At 38.2% G+C, this 20,576-nt stretch overlaps 2 protein-coding genes across 8 annotated transcripts in view; one reads left to right on the top strand and one right to left on the bottom strand.

Moving 5' to 3' along the window:
* The window catches only part of nf1a (neurofibromin 1a), a 109,770-nt gene that overhangs the window by 52,550 nt on the left and 36,644 nt on the right, over positions 1 to 20,576 (top strand). For all 6 annotated transcript variants that reach the window (XM_041804949.1, XM_041804926.1, XM_041804918.1 and 3 more), the window contains one exon: positions 2,170 to 2,280. In XM_041804949.1, coding sequence (XP_041660883.1) covers positions 2,170 to 2,280 — 111 coding nt within the window. The remainder of the gene's footprint in view (positions 1 to 2,169; positions 2,281 to 20,576) is intronic.
* Positions 2,290 to 19,689, bottom strand: omgb (oligodendrocyte myelin glycoprotein b). Of its 2 annotated transcripts, XM_041804971.1 has the most exons (3): positions 19,553 to 19,665; positions 7,231 to 7,443; positions 2,290 to 6,395 (listed from the first exon to the last, which is right to left on the bottom strand). In XM_041804971.1, the coding sequence occupies exons 2-3, from the start codon at positions 7,431 to 7,433 to the stop codon at positions 5,417 to 5,419; spliced, it is 1,182 nt and encodes a 393-aa protein (XP_041660905.1). In that variant the 5' UTR covers positions 7,434 to 7,443; positions 19,553 to 19,665; the 3' UTR covers positions 2,290 to 5,416. The 2 variants fall into 2 exon arrangements, with proteins under 2 accessions (XP_041660905.1, XP_041660895.1); XM_041804961.1 differs by lacking the exons at positions 2,290 to 6,395; positions 7,231 to 7,443 and adding an exon at positions 13,973 to 16,448 and having other exon boundaries at positions 19,553 to 19,689.

The raw sequence follows: 20,576 nt of genomic DNA, 5'->3' as shown, positions 1-20,576 counted from the left end.
TGCTAAAAGATAGTGTAGTGAAACGTCACCTGGGTCTGTTGATACCCTCTCTGTGTTTGCATGGATGTGACGGTGCTCCCAACAGCTTGTTTATATTTCAGTCCAAGGCTGATATGTGCCATACATCTGCCACCATTAGAGAGGAAGAAGAACTAACAGACATTGTAAACCAAAGACATGACTTTATATGGCATTGAGACAAACGTATAACTCAATCAACTTTGTGTTGCATATGTCACTCAAAACTAGTTGCAGTGTCTTGTATTTAGACGTTTGTTACCACTAGTCTGCAGCTTTCTTTCCCAGAAACCTGAAAATAAAGCCAGATAGGAAAAGTGAGGGAATTGTGGAGACCGGAGGGGAGGGTTTGTTTTGTTAAAAAAATGTGGCCTGAACATTTTGTAGTAAACCTTAAACATTTTGTAAGATAGACTTTGATTTCTTCAGTATTGTGTGAAAACAGATCAAGAAAGATCTGTGATTGTGGAATCAGAAAACCTAAATCCAAATAAAATTTAGTCAGATTTCATAACATTGAAATTTGTTGCAATAAATGATGATTTAACAGCTTATTTTCATAATACCATCCAACAGAGGTTTTTAATTATTATTATTGAAAAGAACTTAATTTTTAGAGATCTATTTTCTCAGTTCTTCAGTATTTCCTGTGATAAGGTGGGGTAAAAAGGATCGTATTTGGATCAGCTGAAGATCGCGTGTCACATTTCTGTGTTGACTGTAAGATGAGAAAAGGAAGAAGACTTTTATTATTTCAGTCATTTTACTCTGATGTTTAACATGCTTCATCTACTGAAAAGGAAGACAATTACTGACTGAGCTCCTTGTCCCCAACAAGCACTGGTACAAAACAAATTTGTTAGATGGTTAATATCACATTTTTAAAGTCCATTTTGCCATAGAGAAAAAAGAATTATTCGTATTATTGTAATTTCTACCAGATCTGTGTTTGTTTTCGTCCTCTTATGCTTTAAGAGAAGTTGGCTAATCTTAGCTTCCTGAGTTTAGATCTGCTTCCTCTTCGGTTTCCTCTGAGCAGACACTGCATAACTAAGTGTTGTACTGATCTTCTTGCAACAGTGCTTTTACGCTGAAGTTTTCTCATGCTCACAAAGATGATTGCCTCCACCTATATTCTTTTAGATTTGAAACATGGTACGATTCAACATTCTGAGCTTCCTGGTGATAAAATATGGAATAATTAATTAACAGGGAGTAAGAATAAATTTGGGTTTGCATGTTAAATGATTAGACAATGTCTTATCATTTCAGCATCCTGTATAATAATCAGCACTGCATTATTATCTTGTGCAACTTTCTATATGGAAGCTATTTGTTTGTTTGTTTGTCCATGGAGAGCACTAATACTAAAGTAAAATTCATTGTATGCACATGCACACTTCTCCAATAAAGCTAACTCTCATTCTGATCATGCAGCAGCCTCTTAAAGTCGCCCCTGTAGGTCTTGGGGGAAAATGAAGGAAAATAGGATATAAAAAAATACTTAAACTTACTGTTGATTTGCTGAAATTATATTATCTGTGCCATACAAATAAAAAGTGGTGCTTTTAAGGTGTCACACCTCTTTTCTGCCTTTTAACATACTTCCCTTTGGCCTCCACTAAACGTCTGTGCTATGCCTTGAGCAAAAGCACCAAAGGAAATTTTGGACTCTCTATAAACCAACTCTAAACGTTTTTTTAAAATGCCCAGTTTTGGTGTGTACCCAGTCTTCTGCAGTTTTACTGACACAAATGTAGCTTGTCACTACCATAACAACACATCTGCTTGCCCTTGTCAAACATGGCTTCAGAGGCAGTATATAACTTTTGATAAAGATGTAAGGGACCATCAGCTGCTCTAACAGGCATTATAAACTTAAATCCACCGGTCAAAGTATGTACAAAAGTAATGAAAAGCATGAAAGCTGACTTTAAAATGTTTTAAGAACACACTCTGATTCTGTATAATTCACTTAACTTTAACACTGTTTACCATTTAAAAACAGTGGATTAGTCAAATGCTTTGGATGGATGTTCACCTGTGTTGAAAACATGCTGCAATAAAAGAAGTTTAAAATATAATCTCACAGTAATAAAATCTGACTTATGTCATAAACCCAAATTCTGATCCCTGTGTCTCATTTTGCAGGCATCAGGTCCATGAGAAGGAGGAGTTTAAAGCCTTAAAGACCCTCAACATTTTTTACCAGGCAGGAACATCCAAGACTGGAAACCCCGTTTTTTACTACGTTGCCCGAAGGTAAGACGTGGACCTGATCTCTCTAAATTCTGATTTTATCATAAGCTTGCTGTCTGTTTTTTGTCCACCCTGTTATTTGTTCAGTTTTACACAGAAATTAACAGCACATCCACTGCAGTCTGTATGCTTGCATGAGAAAGTTGGAAAACAGAATGGAATAACTCTGTGACTGCAGAGTTACAGAGGCTGTAAAGAGGGTGCAGTACCAAACATTTTATTGCATTAAAGTCCTCCCTTTAAGAGCTTTAAAGAATATGAACATCATATCCAGAATTCATCATTTCTCTTGAACGTAACTCAGCCCCACAGCAGACACAGTCATGTTTAGCTCAGGTTTTTACTGGTGTGTAACTGTGGCCTGTTGTGCTGGCTGTGTGTTAAGTAGTGTTTTAAGCTCTTGTAGGAAGTTCATTGTATGTAGGAACTGTAATGAATGGATCAACTAACTCCTTATGTTATGTCTCATATCCAGCTAGAGTGTTATTTATTTATTGATCTGTTGATTGTTGAACCAGTTGCAAACTGAACAAATTCCACATCATCAGCCTTTTGATTCACCTTTATTTTGTAACGTCCATGACATTACAGTGTTACTGTTTCCACTCCATTTGTGTCACAGGTCCCTGAAATAAATAGCTTTAATTTTTGCATCATGGCAGACTGCTCGATTTCAATAAATACTGTATCATTCATGAAAGAATAGATACATATTTAATAGTCTTTTTTTTGTAATGATGAATTACAACCTTAAACTCACCATGCTGATGACTAACAATGAGTAAATCTGTAAAAATCTGGACATGCAGAATATTCAGAATATAAAATCCACCTCTGACCCTCTGCAGCCTTCAGTCTTCTGTTTATGAATATATTAATCCAGAGTAATCTAGACTAGCATAGTCTTAAACCCAGTTCAGACCAAAGTTATGCAACAAGATGAGTTCAAACTTGCAACTGCTTGCTGAAAGCATCCTGAAAGCCTCTCACTTCACACCACTGCAACTGGAAGAGATAGTGTTTCATTTCCATAGCAGCAACTCTTACACTCATTCAATCTAAAGTAATTTACTCCTTTTTATATATATATTTTTGGGCATTCTATACCTTTATTTATAAAGGAGGACAGTCAATGGATTGGGAAAGGAGCCACAAGTCGGACTTGAACCTTGGTCAGCCGTGTACATTACCACTTTAATATTCCATATTTGTCTGTGGCTTTGTCATCATGACAATGCAAAACATCAGGCCGCATGACTGCTGCATAAGAGTGATTCATCACCGATTTCCCTTTGTCATCAACATCACAGCATGGCAGCACCATTTCATGGCATGTATAAAAACAAAAATGCTTAGCCATCTCAGTCACATAATTGTAGCATCTGCTGAAAACAGCAATATTTCCATGGGCAAATTTAGCAGTTATAACCTTTAATTACTTATGTGTTAGCTTGAATAGCACCATGTGTCATGATTCAAGGAGGGGCTGATTTTCCCCGTGTGAAAAGTTTATTTAAAAAAAGTAGATGTAATCATTTCAAAATTCAAAGTGTGACTTTGTGACATTAACAAACGCACTCCCCTGCTATGTACTTCAACAATCTTGTTGCATCCCAGATCTTTGGTCTGAACTGCACTTCTACTATTTGTCGAATTCTTTTTAAACTAAATGTAATTGAAATCTGTAAAGAAAGGGTATGAAGAGAGGGGTTTTGCTCTATATATACTGCTAATATATATACAGGGTTCCAGTGGAGCCTCTAAATTGTTATAAGTCTTAAATTGGCCAAAAATAAAATCGTCTGATTTTTACCAGGGGTCTTGAATTTAAGAAGACACTTTCACTAAGACATGTTTTGGTCTTCCTGCAAAATGTATTTGATTGTAATTGTTCTTTTTTGAGTTGTTTAGAATCAGATTAGCAAGCCTGCAAAGCAGTGATATTATAAAGCTCACTATGCCATATATTGATCGAGTAGACACATTAAATGTGCCAAAAATGATCATGTTTGGGCGATCCAAATATTTTTTCGTCATATACCATTCAACATTTCATAAACAGTTTATTTAATCGGCAAATTCAGCTCGGGTCCGGTGTACTGAAAAATGCTATGTACCTTTCAGTTTTGACCTCTTGCTGCAAAAAGTTGTTTAATTTTAGGTGTATTCTTCCTCAATTCAGGGCTTGAAAATGCCGTTAGAGTCTTAAATTTGATTTATTTTTGAATGTCTTAGAACATTATATATATTCCTGTAATGTAGGTCATACAAATCCTGATGTCTCTGGGCTGATGTCCATTGTCCTCTTTTTTTAAAAACAGTTAATCGGGTAACTAAACATAACATATATTGTCTATTATATATTTTACTGGGCAGCTTTTGGATGGAGTTATTTAATGGCCTGATAGTTAAAAAAGGAGCACCAACATTATATATATGTATATTAAAAAAACATACTTAATCTAACCTAAAATAAAAGAAAATGGATGGAATGAACTTTTTATCTGTCCTCTAAAGACATGTTAAACAGTTCTTGCCTTTGCTGTAGAGTTGATGAGGTTTACCGTCTTCTATCTTGATATTTGATTTCTTGTGCTTTGGTTTCTTTTCTATTTCTCAGTCTACTTCGATACATTGTTCTGTTTTATTCAGTTAAGTTTCCACTGTAGACAAGACCACCTATAGCTACTCAACAGATGTATTTTTTTCATCGAACTAGCCCTTTATTGGTATTTTTCCAAGGGGCTCTGGAATGTAATGCATATTTTCAATCCTGTTTTTTAATGGCTCAGCAGGACCTCATGTAGCACAAGCATTACTATTACTATGAGACAGCATTGAGCAAAGCGGTCTGTCAGTGTGCAGGCATTATACTGAGAGTTGAGCATTGACATTAGCACTCCAGTTGAATCACATATTCAGATATATTTGAGTAGTCTTGCAGGTTTAGAAAGTTCATTTTTGTAATAGGATTCTGAGACATTTTCATGTTGGACTGAATGGAGAGATAATGATGACCTTGATGGTGACAGAAGGCAGTAACAGTCGTAACAGGTTTAACAAGGGGAGTTGTAATGCTAAGTGGAGTTCATGGTCGTACATTCATTGTCCAGAATAATCAGGTAAGTTCGGTGTTTTTTCAGACGGTGTTGAACAAGACGAGCACAGTTAGGATGACAGTTTCAGTCTGGACGAGGAGTCCTGATCCTTTATTTCGTGAGTTCGCCACTTTGGGCTTTGTCGTAGAAGATCGTGGGCGCGCTGTTGTGCTTGTGTGTGTGGAGATGCTGTCAATGCTAGTCGAAGGCGTCCAGACAAACACCATGTGGTCACTGGAATCACTCACTCCTCGTGTGCCGTGAAATATTCCTGTCTCAAAGAGCGCTGATTTCACTTGGTAGCTCGATGTGACCTCTGCAGTCCTTGCAGGTGACTGATCATCATGCCCCTCACCTCTGCTGTCCACCCACAGTGGGGGCTCGGTGAACAGCGCAGAGTGCCACTCCCTCCCCGGTGTGGCCACATGGGTTTGCCCACAGATGGGTCTCGTGTAACAGGGACAGCCCAAGACGGTCGCACGAGTCTGCTCAGCCCATCTCAGGAGCTTTGTTATGTTTTCTTCCTCCTCACAAGCCCAAGGATTGTCCCCGAGAGAAATCACCTCCAACCCGGTCAGCTTATCAAAGATCCCTTCAGGCAGCCAGGAGAAGCGGTTAGCATGCAGATAGAACTGAGCCAGCCTGTGCAGCCGCTGCAACGATCCAGGCAGGATCTGTGTCAGGAAGTTATGGGACAAGTCGATGCTCTCCAGGTTGTGTGGCATGTTGGTGGGCACAGTCCAGAACCGGTTGTGACTGAGGTTGAGTGTTTGGAGGCTTGGCAGCGTGTTGTTGATGAAAACCACCCTCTCTAGCTCGTTGTCGGACAGGTCCAGCACTTTCAGGTTCCAGTGGTATGCTGTGTCATTTTTGTCCAGAGAGCGTAGATGATTCCCCGCTGCTCGGATGTCCCACAGAGACCGAGGTAAGGAGGGGGGCAGGCTCTCCAGACGGTTGTAGGACAAGTCAAGGGTTCGCAGGTGGGCATAGTGGCTTAGCTGGCTGTCCACAGTCTGCAGGCTAGAAAAAATACATAGATATGTTGACTACATTCATTTGCTTTGATGATAAAATAGGTTTTCCTCTGTCATTTTGTTGGAGCTTTACATAAAACAACATCGGCAGTGCCTGAGTGTCAAGCAGGTTGACTGCAAGTGTTGGGTTGTTGAGTGTTGATTCCACATTATAAAGTAAAAGTCTCCAGGACAAACAACCTACCGTATTTAAGGTGGATTAGTACTTTGTCTTTTTATCCAATTGCTTTTTTCCCCACAAATCTGTTTGAAATTTGCATCTAAAAGTGCTTCATTAAAGGTACCCTGCTCTATTTTGTGGCACTCAAGTTGAAGGAATAGGACCAGTTAGGATTAGGCCTATGTCACCTTGGGCTTCTGTTTGTACCATACTAAGAACGATACAACCTTTTTTTATCCATCATTGCAAAAAAGAGGCTGTTTTGTAACTCCACAGCTGCCCTTGAAGTGATTCCTCTTTAAAATCTATTTACTGTTATCAACATCATCACATTGAAACTGCCAAAGCTCCTGATGAGATGATGAGCTGCTCACAGTTAAAGACTCAGACTGATCAAAATCTGGGGCAGCTACATATTTTTAGAAGTTTTGGCTGTGACCTTCAAAGTAGCACACTGTTATTGAAGGCTTTCCATGCAGACTGTCACTGGGAACTACTCAGTGCAGATCTGATTTGCTGCCTATCTCAAATATTCAGAGTTTTTTTTTTTTTTTTTTTTTTTTCATACCATCCCCACACACTTGTCAAAGATATTCTCTTGTTTTTGTCCTCTTATTTGTTTCATTATTTGTGGGTGGTCTGCCTTCAGCTTGATACTGACCTGTTAAACGAGAGGTTAAGGAAGCGGATATTGTGCTGCAGACCAGGCGGTAGTTTGGTGAGGCCTCTTGAAGAGCAGTCCACCACGCGGTGACCACGGTTGCAGATGCACGCGGCGGGGCAGATGGACAGCACCAAACCTCCTAGCAGCCCCCACAGCAGCAGGAGGAACAGACAGAGCAGAGAGGCAGAGCAGGAAGGCATTTTCCGGGCTCTAGATGATTGAGAATAAGAGTGGAATTACAGGTTAGGTGGGAAAGCTACAAAAGGAGGAAGCTGAATTCTTAAGTTAGTGTTCAGGTTTACAGATTTGGCAGAAATGGTAGATCTACCACTTTGGTCCTGATGGAGGTATCTCAACTGCTAGATCTATTGCTATTGTATTCCTCTTGAGATTCAAGGTCCCCTGATGATAGATTTTACTTTTTCTCCTAGTACTATCATCAGGTCATAGTACAAGTTGCCTATTAAAGTATTGATTTTTACCAAATCTGGTTGAAGGATTGTTATGATTTTTGAAAATCTGATCATTTTCTGTTTTATCTCAGTTGTACTTCATGTTCAGTGCTCCAGTCTACAGACAGCATTACCTACCAGTCCACTGCATACTATCATTAGCTCTGTGTAATTATTAATGCTAATTTTAGCATTTTGTTCAAAGAAAAGGTGGCACAAAGCCTTGGAAAACCTTCTTTGGTGTAAAATCATGTTTTTTTTTCTTGCGAAACTTTCTTTAAGTTACTCTACATTTATAGAAAACTCCAATTAGGTATGCACAAACTCCTTAAAATCCCCCAGTTTTGTATGTTTATGTGTTTATTGTATGGATCTGATGCTTGCACATTGAGTTGAACTATAACACGAGAAACAAAGATTCAGAGTGTTGATGATTTAACTGAAATATAAAGTTAGCTTTCTGGTGGGTGAGCCAAACAATTTGCAGTTTGTCTTCTGCTGCTACTTGTCATGCTCTTGTGTTTTGAAATTTGTAGCTGTGTCCAGGCCATCAATCTTGCAGCATTATTTTGGCGTTGAACACACTCAAATGAAGTGCTAGGCAAGCTCACACTGTCAGAACTTCAGCTCACCCTCCTTCTGGGATCTTGCTGCAGTTCTGACAAAAACTGATACTGTAGTTTCCATGTGTATTAGAGGATAAAGAGTTAAAGAGCTCTTAGCCCTTGATGCTTGTTAGCTGCAGCAGCAAATGAAGAACATCTGAATGTCAGTTGACCACCTCAGACCTGCTGTCTGGCTCAGTCCTGCTCCAAAATGGCACAGTTAGCTTAGCTTGTCTCCTGGTGCATTTTAAACTGGTGCTCGTCATCTTGAGTGCCAACCAGTTTGAAGCTTTGCCAGAGGGATGGAGCTCAGAGTGCTGCAGTGAGATTCAATGCATTTAGGATGATACATTAACTGTGTGTCTGTGGCTGCAGCTGTGCTGAGCTAAAGAGTGAAGCTCCATGTGTGTTTGTGTTTCCAAAGACTGGACTTCAGGAGATGTTAAATGTGTTCCAGAAATTTCCCTGCTCCGTCGCGTTAGTCAAATAATGATGGAGGTCCATGCTCTGTTGTGGTTGTGACTCACTTCCATTACTTTGCATGTTTGGTTGAATATGAAATTTGACTTTTGTCTCTGTGGAATACAGAAATCTGCATAGTAACAGAGAGAGGAGACTCCTCCTCATGGGAAACTGCATTGAAAGGATGCACATTTAACATATCGCTAACTTTCCAATCAAGTACATCCCGGTTACAATGTGTTCTGCTGATTATTTAATCTCTAATCACTCACCTCATCCTCTCTAGTGTTGCTCTGTCATCTCTCCTTGTGTCCTGACGTCTCCTCCTGCAGCTCTGGCTCGTCTCTTCCTTTGTGCTTTCTGATTTTTTTGCAGCTTCAAGGTTTTGGTCTTAGATTTTATTTTTCTGTCTGTGTTGGAATTTGTGGCATGTTAACGAACATGCTGCCCCAGAGAAACAGATATACGTCCTGCTCGCTGCTCTGCAGGCTCCCGATGCAGCTCGCCGTTTGGTTCAGGAGAGAGAGAGAGCTGCAGCAGAGAGCCAGCCCACTCTGCTGCTGATGAAGCAGGCTAAACCTGGAGTGTGTGTTTGTGTGTGTGTGCTGACTACAGCATGCCTCTAAGGAGCTCCCCCTCTCTCTCTTTAGCACATGCATCCTTATATACACTTTCAAACACTTAATGATATCAATAGATAAATGTCTGTGTAATGTAAAAGGTGTCTCTGGAGCCACTGGAGCCTTTTAGCCTCTTTTACTTAATTGCTTTGGTTTACAGAACGAAATGCGGATCCAGTATAACCTAATCAGCTGGAGCTTTAGTGCCACTGGTGAAGACACTTGATTCGTTTCTGTTTTGTATGTAGTGTTGAAATTGAGGACCATTTTATTTCCTGTCAAGAGAGCCTTTACACTGTTTCCATTACAAATGAGTGCACAGGTTCACCACTTGACACCAGACATTAAGCATTGTTCTGAATCAGAAATCAGTAGAGGACTTTTATGGTGAAGAACTGGTAGGAAATGGTATGCTCATTATCAACAGAGCTACAATGAATTTGAGTGTTCACAGTGGCTTCTTTGACCCATATCAGAGCAACAAAACTTGAGTGCTCTCATAAGTTAAAAAACACCTTCAGAAGTTGTTTAAGCAATTGTAAACCATGCTCCAAATTATTATGAAAATTAGATTTTAGTGTCATCAACATTTATTTTTTGTTTTTCTATGAAGCTCATAGATGGTATTGTGCCGCAGGGCTCTTTGGATCACTGAAATCAATCTCAGACACCTGTGATAATTAGTTTGCCAGGTGAGCCCAAATGAAAGGAAAACTACTAAAGAAAGGCATTCCACAGTATTAAGCAGGCAACGAGTTTCAAGCAATGTGGGAAAGAAGAAGGATCTCTCTGCTTCTGAAAAACATCCTTTGCACCCTGGATGGTCCAGACGGATGGAGTGGAGTAGTGGATGGTTGATGGACAGCCACCATGTCCCAACAAGGCTGCAACGTCAGCAAGGAGGTGGCGAAGTCATGTTTTGGGCTGGAATCATGGGGAGAGAGCTGGTAGGCCCCTTTGGTACAAAAAGAAGAACCGTGCCTTCCGTAGAGACATTTTCTTCATGCATGACAATTCACCATCTCATGCTGCAAAGAATACTGTACCTCTGTGTCATTGGCTGCTATGGACATAAAAGGAGAGAAACTCATGGTGTGGCCCCCATCCTCCCCTGACCTCAACCCTGTTGAGAACCTTTGGAGCATCCTCAAGCTAAAGATCTATGAGGGTGGGAGGCAGTTCACATCAAAAAAGGCAGCTCTGGGAGGCTATTCTGACAATCTTGCGAAGAAATTCAAGCAGAAACTCTCCAAAAACTCACGATCAATGGATGAAGGAATAGTGAAGGTGATATCGAAGAAGGGGTACTTAGTTAACATGTAACTTTGCCTTTTAAGATGTTTTTGATTGAAATAGCTTTTGATTTCAGTAAATATGACCTCCTAATGCTGCAAACTCAACAAATGAACATATCCAATTCTTTACAGCCTACAAAATGTTTAGAAACTCTGTTGTGCATAATAATTTGAAAAGTGCATTTTGAATTTTTTATTTTTGAAAAGTCATCATTGGGAGGTTTGTTCAATAAAATTTGAATTATGCTCCAATTATTGATGACTCGAAAATTGTACTGACTGCCATTTGCATCAACTATTTAGGAAAATTCGAGAAAAATATCATTTGCATAATAATTTGGAACGCAGTGTATAGTAATGATGGTCCCTGCAGTGTTGGGCTCAAGACAAACAGGGTTCCCATTCTCTCCTCTTAGTTTCCAAATCCATCCACTGCTCTTCTCTCCCTCTCTAAATAAAGGCATCAAAGTTTCCAAAATAAACCCGAAAAAGACTAACGTAGCTACAAATTCTAATGTTGTTGAGTCAGTCAAACATTTAAGTCATAGTTTATAGATCGACAATTGAAGAAAATCAGCTGAGATTAAACTGGCTATTGTTGATGTCCTGTATTTAAATAAGAAATACACTTGAGCCTGTTTGTGCTGTACACAGTTAATTCAGAACATCACTGAAGTAAATATTCAAAAGCCAATCACAAACTTCTTGTGAATCTCATACATTAAAACGTTTCTGGACCTTTATAAAACCCCAAATGGAGATTTTTTTGTCCTTTACGTTGATCTGATTTTAACATTACTTAATTTTTTTTCTTCCTTGAAAGTTTCTTCACCTTCCCCAAGAGGATCACGTTTAAACAAGATTTATTGATGCCAACAAGGTGAATCAGAATAGAGGAGGACAGCTCAAGTGTTACTGGTGTATTTTATTGAAATGATGATATTAATGATGATCATATTGATAATGTTGTTTATGTTTATTAGAATAGTCCTAATGATGATGATATTGACCATGAGGTAGTTTATGTTGATGATGATGATGATGATGATGATTTAAAAAAGAACTATTCTCCCCCCCTTGAATTTCCTACGTGCACTGCCAGTCAAGCTTGTGTCCGATCAGACTTGGAGCTGTCTATGAGCTTGCGATGATATTTCCTCCTTTTAGATCCTGTGTATTGGATTCACTCCATTTTATTGCTTTGGACACATCTCTGATAAATTAGATTGTAAAATGTTAGAATCACATTTCACTAAGGCTAAGCTAAAATAGCTGATAAACATAATAGGAAAGTCATTGTCCATATTATGCTACTGGTTTATTTGTTAAACATATCTCAGGTAACCAGTGAAAGTTGGAGGGTTGTTTAAGGATATTGGTTTGTTATAAATGTGACACCCAAAAAACCACAATCACTCAGAAACGGAAACCAATCTGACATGGTTCCTGCCTCTGCTTGATGCTTCCTTTCTCTTGACATACAGAAACAGTTGAAGAAAAAAAACTTTTGTTTCTGTAGAAAAAATACTTTTGTGCAAAGGAAAGAGGGCCAGTTCAAAACACCATTCTCCCACTTTGTCATAGCTGAAAAATGCCACATTACAAAACCATGTTTACTCTGTGTAAGAAAATACTTTATAGATTCAGATTTCTGTTTTTTACTGTGAATTTTACTCAGTGCAGATTTAGGGGTGGAAATAGCATTTACTCATGTCACTACGATTGGGTAGCTTTTTGTGTACCTTACATTAGGAGTACATTTTGAAATCAGTAAGTTAGCAATTTGACTTTAACTTAAATAACAGTGCATTCAGAAATTAGTCAGACCCCCTTCACTTTTTCAGTTTTTTATGTTGCAGTCTAATGCTACAGTTGAAAAAAATCATTTTTATTCTTATTAATTTACACTCAGTACTCCATCATGACAAATAGAATTTTAGATTTTTTTGTTTTGTTTTTTAAATTTATTGAAATAAAAAAAACCTGAAATATCACTTTTACATAAGTATTCTGACCCTTTGCAACAACACTTGAAATTTAGCCAGGTTCCTGCCATTTCCCTGGATCTTTGCTGAGATGTTTCTACACCTTGATTTGAGTCCACCTGTGGTAAATTAAATTGATTGGACATGATTTGGAAAGGCACAGACTTTTTGTAGAAGGCCTCACAGCTTGCATTGCGTAGAAACATCTCAGCAAAGATACAGAGAAATAGTAGAAACCTGAGCTACATTTCAAGAGTTTTTGCAAAGGATCTGAATTCTTAAGCCAATGTGATATTTCAGTTTTTTGTTTTAATAAATTTGAAAAACTTTATAAAATTTTTTATGTCACTTTGTCATAATGGAGTACTAAGTGTAGATTAATGAGAATAAAATGAAATTTTCAACTGTAGTAGTCTGCAACATAACAAAATGTAAATAGTTAAGGGGTCTGAATACTTTCTGAATGCACTGTATGATTGGTTCAGTATTGTACTTCACTACATTTTAAAAATAACATGAAACTGGCCAGTAGTTTGGCTTTGACTACATATGACGTCAGCACAGGTTGGAGAGTCATATTCTCTTGTTGTTAATACTGATAAGGAAAGATCATATTTTACAGTTAAAATCCTCAGTAGCTGCTTGGTATTTAAAGTAAACTTTAAATCAAACACTTTTTTACTTTTACTTGAATTGATATATCAGCCAGTAATTTTACTTCTACTAAAGTAAATTTTAACCTGAGTAACTGGACTTGTACTTTAGCACAGTAGGTTTGTACTCTTTCCATCTCTGTACAGATTGGAGAACAGAGTTTGTAACAGACCTTTAGAAAGATCTGTGACAAGGACGAGAATCTGGTCAGAATTGTATTCCTGGTTACAGAAAACATATGATTTCTGTTTGAAATGTTAGCTGGGTTAGGTTGGCTCTGTGCAAAGCCAGAAGAAAATCTTATTGTAGCATGTAAATCTCTTGAGACTTGTCTCACAGCCTCGGCTTTATATATTTGATGACTAAACGAGCAAGATGCAGGAAATTTGCACTTGAATTTATACATAACTATACCTTAATACTAAACCGCATTAAAGTACACATGCTATTCTAAATCTATAAATAACTACATTTTGATGATTTCCTTTCCTGTGTCAGTACAAAGAGGAGTTGACTTAAACCTATGTATCTACACTGAAAAGTGTATATAAAAGAAACCATTAACTCATGTTTTAAACTTGTGCTACCTCTTTATGTGTATACTTTGAATTAAAAAAAAAGTCTGCAAAAGAAAAGCTAAAGACCTTGGCTACTAAAGTGGTCATACCAAGATTTATTTTTGAAAATGCTTTAGAAGTACCACAAACAACATTTACACCTTAACTTCATCACAATTTTTTTGTGTATCATTAAAGCCAACTTGATCCAAAACCTTGAAACTGTTTACCAAACATGTAGGTTTTCAAAAATGACAAAAAGAAAAGCAGAGTCCATCGTGAAGCCACCTTTAAAGCCATCACTCCATATAAGTGTGTTTTATTGTCTTATTAAGCTACATATGAGTCGTCCAGTTCTCTGTCCATTATAAACCCCTTGACGGAGAGTTTTAGGTGCAGCTGAGAGCTGAAAAGTGCTGAGCCAGGAGAAGACGGGGTGTGTGTCTAACAGTCCAGTGGCTGGTGGTTTCTATTTTATGATGGCAGTGCCCGCACTTCCTCTAGTACAAAGAGAGGAGCACAACTCACTTTCAAGCCGGCTGTCTGTAACAGCGTCTTAACACTGAATGCACAAGCTTCATTTAAGCTTTTCAGATGTACATATAAAATTACACAGCATCAGAGAGAGAGGAATGTGTACAGAGGAGAAGAATTCAAGAACCAATAAATTGCGTTTGTTGGGCACATTCATGGAAGCAGATAAGCTTAAAAAAATCCTCTGAGGCTCTTAACACTGCTGGAAGGCTGTAAAATAATATATCGAGGAGTGTACATGATGTAAATACACTCACTCTAGCTGGTCAGCACCATAACTACTGGCCAGTTAAATAAACATTTTTCTCAGTTCAGGCCCAAAATGCTGTTTAAATGTTGCATCTAAGCAGCTGTCCACCTCTAGTCAGCTCTGGTTAATGAGCCTGTACACTCAGCTCTGCTACCTGGATTTAAGCCAGCATAGTATAGATGGAATCAGATCAAATAACTGTATTACCCTTAAAGAATAGGCTTCACAGTGTTGAGAATATACTTAATTTCTTAGCAGTCTGAAAAAAGAGATCTCGTTTTTCAATGGGACCCTCTGGCTACTTAGCAATCTAAAATTGAAGTGTACATCTGTTTTACACTGCTCTGGAGATGTTGCAGTACTAACCCAGATAAAATCACTTCTCTCTTTTTTTCCTTAAATAATGACAAGTGAAGTGACTCAACTTCCTGTGTTGTCAGCCACAGTTGCTGCTGCCTAAAACACAGTTAGTTGAATACATTATGGGGGGATGGGGCTGAGCTCAGTTAAGGTTGCCCGAGGCCATTATCCAGTTCTACTGGACCATTTTCCCCCGCATTCGGTGGAGTAGGTGGACTTGCAGGAGGGTCTTGACCTGGTTTAGCATCTTCTGTGTTGTTATTTATGTTCAGCGGATCTTTGGTTTGTGAAGAGGACTCGGCTTGTTTGACACTCTCTTGATTGTCTTCTGTGCTTTTCATTTCTTCTTTGGCCCCAGCTGTCCCGTTACTTTCTTTCACTTTTCCATCAGCCTCTCTACCAAAGGAAGTCCCTTGAATTTGATTTCCAAATGTTGAACCAGGGGTCATGTCCTCCATCTCTTCGTCTGTTTCTTGGAGCAAGGACAACCTTTTGGACAACCTCTGTGGAAGGAAGCTAGACAGGGAAATCCTGTTGGATGACCTGAGTGTCACCTGGCCGTTGTCAGCTCCACCATCTAGGAATGGCGAGGGTCCTGCCCAGTCTGTAGTTGTTATCTGCTGCCTCTGAAGTTTGCGTTTCTTAATGTAGATGGCCAGGAATCCTACCATCATGAGTACCAGTGCTCCACCTATTATCCCTGCCACCACTTTACTGTCGCTTGAACTTTTTTTCTGAGTATCTTGTCCTTCCTTTGCCTTGGTTGTTTGGATGAATGGTTTGTTTGTTGCAGCTTTTGAAGTTCTGAACAAACTTGTCGACTCTGTAGCATCTCCACCAGTTCCTGTGCCTGTACTTTGAAACTTGGTTGACGCTGGCATAGTAGAGCTAAGCTTTGTAGACTCTGTTGGACGTTTGGATGTTTGGGCAGTTGTCTCACTGGTGGAATTGGAGGCTGATGTCTGGCTTGTGTCTTGGCTTTGGGTGGAGCTGTCTGGCATTGAAGATGTTCTTGTAGTTTTGATTGGGTTCCTGGCTGTACTGATTACCACTGTCGCTGCTACTGTCATGAACTCCTCGCCCATTGTTGTGGTTTTCAGCTGAGATGTTTGGATATTGGTGGCCGTCGTTAAAATTTTTGGTGAGAGAGTTTTGAAAAGCACAGTTGTTGGCTGTACAGGTTTAGCGCTGGGGTTTTCAGTTTTTTCCTCAACCATGGGAGCCTGTGTGGGAAGACCTGAGACAACTATTGGTGGAGTTAGGCTGGTTGCCTCCTGGTCCTTCAGCGTGTTGCGAACCATTGGATCAGTAACATTTGGATTCTGGGCCGAGGTCACTGCACTGCTCACCATTAGAGCCACCAGCAACATAAACATGAAGCTAGAGAAATCCATGGTCATCATTGCCCTTTGACCTTTGCTTGATTGTTGTGTCTTTGTTGCTACAACAGATGAAATGATTTTGTCAGAGATGAAAAACGTAAATATGAAGCAATGATGAAGAGGAAGAGTGATAGTTCTAGATTGTGATAGTGTTGTTCAATGGTGGGGCATCATTTCCTCAAAATGCTGCCTTAAATAGATGTAGGTTTCAACTGAGGCTGTGGCTAATAGTAGTTATTAAAGCCAATTTATCTGCAGATTATTTTGACTGTAAAAAGGCAAAAACACTGTGCCTGCTACAATTTTCCAAAGATAATTGAGCTGGATAGATATTTTGGGCAAACAGTATTTTGATCGACTATTGGCCTTTTAAGCAATATACATGTGCAGCTCAAAAAGTTAGAATATCATTCAAAACTTCATATTTCCCAGTCATTTACTACAAAGTGAAACATTTCAAGACTTTTTTATGGTTTAATCTTCATGATTACAGATTACAGCTCAGAAAAACAAAGTCCACTACCTTATAATTTTCTAGAAAAGTCCAGTTTGTAAAGGTTTCCTTGGCCTTTATTCTCTCACTCTGGTTTAAGTACACACAACCACAGTCAAAGGGAAGACTACTGACTTAACAAATGTCCAGAAGACAATCATTAGCTGCATTTCCATTACCCTTACAAATGTGCTAAATCTAAATAACTCAATAAAAAAAAAATGGTAATAGAAACACCTGAATTTCAAAAAAACTCTCAAATATCGCTAAAAAGTCTTTATGCTCTCTTGAGGACATTTTTCAGATTTTTCAATATAGAAATATATTGCAAAAGTGCAATGGAAACATTTTTTTACGCATTTACAAGTCACAGGATGTAAATACAGTGTCACATGACCAGTTCACTCTGAGACAACATGATGCGGTACGTGTGGACAGAAAAGGGGACCAAGACTTTTCTTAACACCATACTTATACCCTTATACGTGGCTTTTGCCGTAATTGCAGGCTTTGCCTGTGAACTATCATCTGTTGCCTTTGTCTTTTGTTCAAAATTGTCAAGGCAACTGCTGTAGATGTAACCAAAACCGTACCAACAGGCAACAGATTTTTAGCGTCCAGCTTCCTTGCAGTGTCGTCTCACAAGATGAGATTTTTTGAGAATTGCGAGGCTCAAACACATTCAAAGCGCAACTGTACTTAGTCGAAATTTAAGTAATAGCGCTTTTATTTTGCAAAAAAAATTGCAATGGAAACGCAGCTATTGTCATCCTCCACAAGGAGGGTAAGCCACAGAAGGTCACTGCTGAAAGGACAGGCTGTTCTCAGAGGCTGTATCAGAGCAGATTCATGGAAAGTTGACTGGAAAGGAAAAGTTCAATAAGACAATGTGCACAAGCACCAGGGATGAGCTCAGCCCTCAGAGGATCATTCAATAAAGCAGATTCAAGAGGAATTCTGAGAGGATTCTTAGGGGAGCTACATAAGGAGGGGGCTGATGCTGGATTCAGTGGCTCAAGAGCCACCACCCAGAGTGATTGGCTCCATGCCATGTTGCATAGATGCGGGCATCTATGCAAAAGTTCCAGCCGATTACTGAGTACATAAATGTGCATAATTTTCCAGAAGGTCAACATTTCTATATCTATCTATCTATCTATCTATTTTTTTTTTTTTTTTTTTAATGACTGATGTTTTGTGAAATTTTGACCTTTTGAGAAAGTGGATTTGTGTGAGCTGTAAGCTATAATCATTAAGATTACAGGAAAAAAAAAAAATCACGATCTTTTCGAAATTTTTTGTGTACCTCTATGTTTGTTGTTAGGGGTTATGAGACATTCTTCTTTTATGAACATAGAATTTGTAAAGAGATATATAAAATTATCTTAAAATGGTGTTCCTATAAGGGCTTTAATTGGCAAGAATTTGGTGCCATGACTTGCATCCATAGGCTTTAGTTAGTATTGGATGAAGTCTGACTGATTCACTCACTGGTAACGGAAACCATATTTTTAAGACAATCCATGGTGATACCAACACTTGAGGTTACCGCTTCTTTATATTTTGTTAGGGGGGCTTTAATTCAGTGTGTGATGAAATAAGATGGTGTAAGGCAAAGCATTGCAACATATGCCTCACTAACATTTACATAGACCTGTGATCTCTGTGTTTTCACCAGCAACATGTGCTGACTCTCATACCGGAAGAATCAAATAACTGTAGATTTATTACAAGACTGTTGCCTTGAAACAGCTGCTGAAACACAACACGAAAAAATCAATAAAGCACCTGTCTGTATGATAGTTATTCAGTAAAAATAAGGTGTTTTGCAAGAATCAATATGTTGATATATATATCAACATATTGATTATAATATAATATCTTAAGGTGTATTGACACTTTATCAGAGTTCAGAGTGCTAAAACTCCATAGTTTAATATTGTCAGCACCGTCTGCTGCCGGATGGCTAAGAATAAATAGTAATTTTGTAAAATTTTTGATTAAGCAGTTTGTTTATTTAAGCAACTTGAGTAACTTTGTTAAGCCATATCAGTGCAGAAAACACAGACACATAATGGGTCAAGATGAACAACAATAACCATATAATCTGATGTTTTAATTTTCATTGTTGATGTTTTCTGTCATTTTAAATTAGCATTAGGTCTCAAAAATCACAAGCTCTAAAAATTACATCTCCAGTTTTAGAAGCAAAAAATTAACAGTTTTGCTTTAACACTTTTTAGATAACTGAATTGCCCTGAATACATTGATACTTTTTGTACTAATTCTTCCCTCTCTTGTACCTCCTACATATATGTGTATGTCACATGTACAGTCAGATAATTGATACTTAATTTTATAGATATTTTAATAACAAAAAGTCAGTATTAAGTTAAGTTTGAGCTTGCATTGATAATTGTATTTCCTCTGTTATCAGCTTCACCAATGCAATTTGTCAACTAATTGTAAGTTGTGATTTACTTTCTACTATAAAGTCTTAGTTTTGATCATTTAAATGTATTAGATATCTCCAAGTAGTATGCATATGTGTATTTTATCTTATACAGTTTTAGGTGAAAAATTGTCCTACTGTTATGCTCCAGCAACAATCCCAAGCAATCAGTCCATTCATACATCTACAATTATTATTTCAATTTGAGATGTACTTACCATTGACTTTACTGTGAAGCCTTTGGTGGCCCGGTAGCTGCTTAGTTTAAAAATGACTGAAGTAAAGAAGTTGCTGGTTACTTTGCTGTTGCCTTTCGCGTTGGGTCTTCTTTGAATAAAAGAAGGAACTAAAGTCATGGAGGATTTCTTTCTGCTCAAATGCTGAGACTCATTCTTGCCACATTCACAGGAAATGTGACGTGAAACTGATGACAGTCAACACTTTCTTAATCCGCAGTGATTAAGAAAGTGTAATCATAGTTGCTCATGATTCACACTGATGAAAAAATTTGCAAAACTAAACTGGACTAAGTTAACATCTCTGAAAATTCACCATAAAATCCAATACTTGACTTTTCAGTTCCAATATTTTCAACTTAGGCTGTATGTAAGCATGCTCTTTTGTTCCTATTGGAAATACAAAATGTAGTTTTATTCTAAGCAAACCAGCCAGACTTCAGTGACAGTTAATAACTTTACACAGGAGTTGCTTGTGTACCTCTGCTGCAATTGGTCATTTTTATTAACGGTTACTTGCTTAGTCTTTTGAGGGATTTGTCTCTATCCAACACAGTATTTATCATGCTCATACAGGGCTGTATAAACCTTTGGTTTTAAATACTTAAGTGTCCACTAAGACACTGAGGAACAAGATTCTGAAAGTTGTATTTCATGTAGATTAACCTCAGATCTATTTTAATCACACTCAAACTTAGAACAGCGTCAGTTTGACCATCCCACATGTAACACTAACCCCAACCCATCTCCACAATTGCAACCTCCCCTAAAACCTGCAGTCTTTGTCATACTTATTCTTGCACTATGAAATATGCGTGTCAGTTTTATTTGCAGTCTTTATTTCTGTTTGCCACATCTTTAAGTTTACATCCACTGGTTAATTATTCCTTTAAGAGTGTGCATTTCCTTACATAAAACATTTTCCAAAGAAGCCAATATAAACAGATGTGAATTGAATGATCACTGGACACTGAAATGCAAAATCAATTTATTTAAATCCTGAAAA

This window comes from Cheilinus undulatus, linkage group 2 (genome assembly GCF_018320785.1).
Source record: "Cheilinus undulatus linkage group 2, ASM1832078v1, whole genome shotgun sequence".
NCBI classification, from domain to species: Eukaryota; Metazoa; Chordata; class Actinopteri; order Labriformes; family Labridae; genus Cheilinus; species Cheilinus undulatus.
Note: the sequence above shows the minus strand (reverse complement) of the source record. Positions and strands in the feature narration are given on the sequence as shown.

Coding starts and splice junctions, on each gene's coding strand:
- omgb (XM_041804961.1), bottom strand. CDS start 16,410: ATGATGACCATGGATTTCTCTAGCTTCATGTTTATGTTGCTGGTGGCT.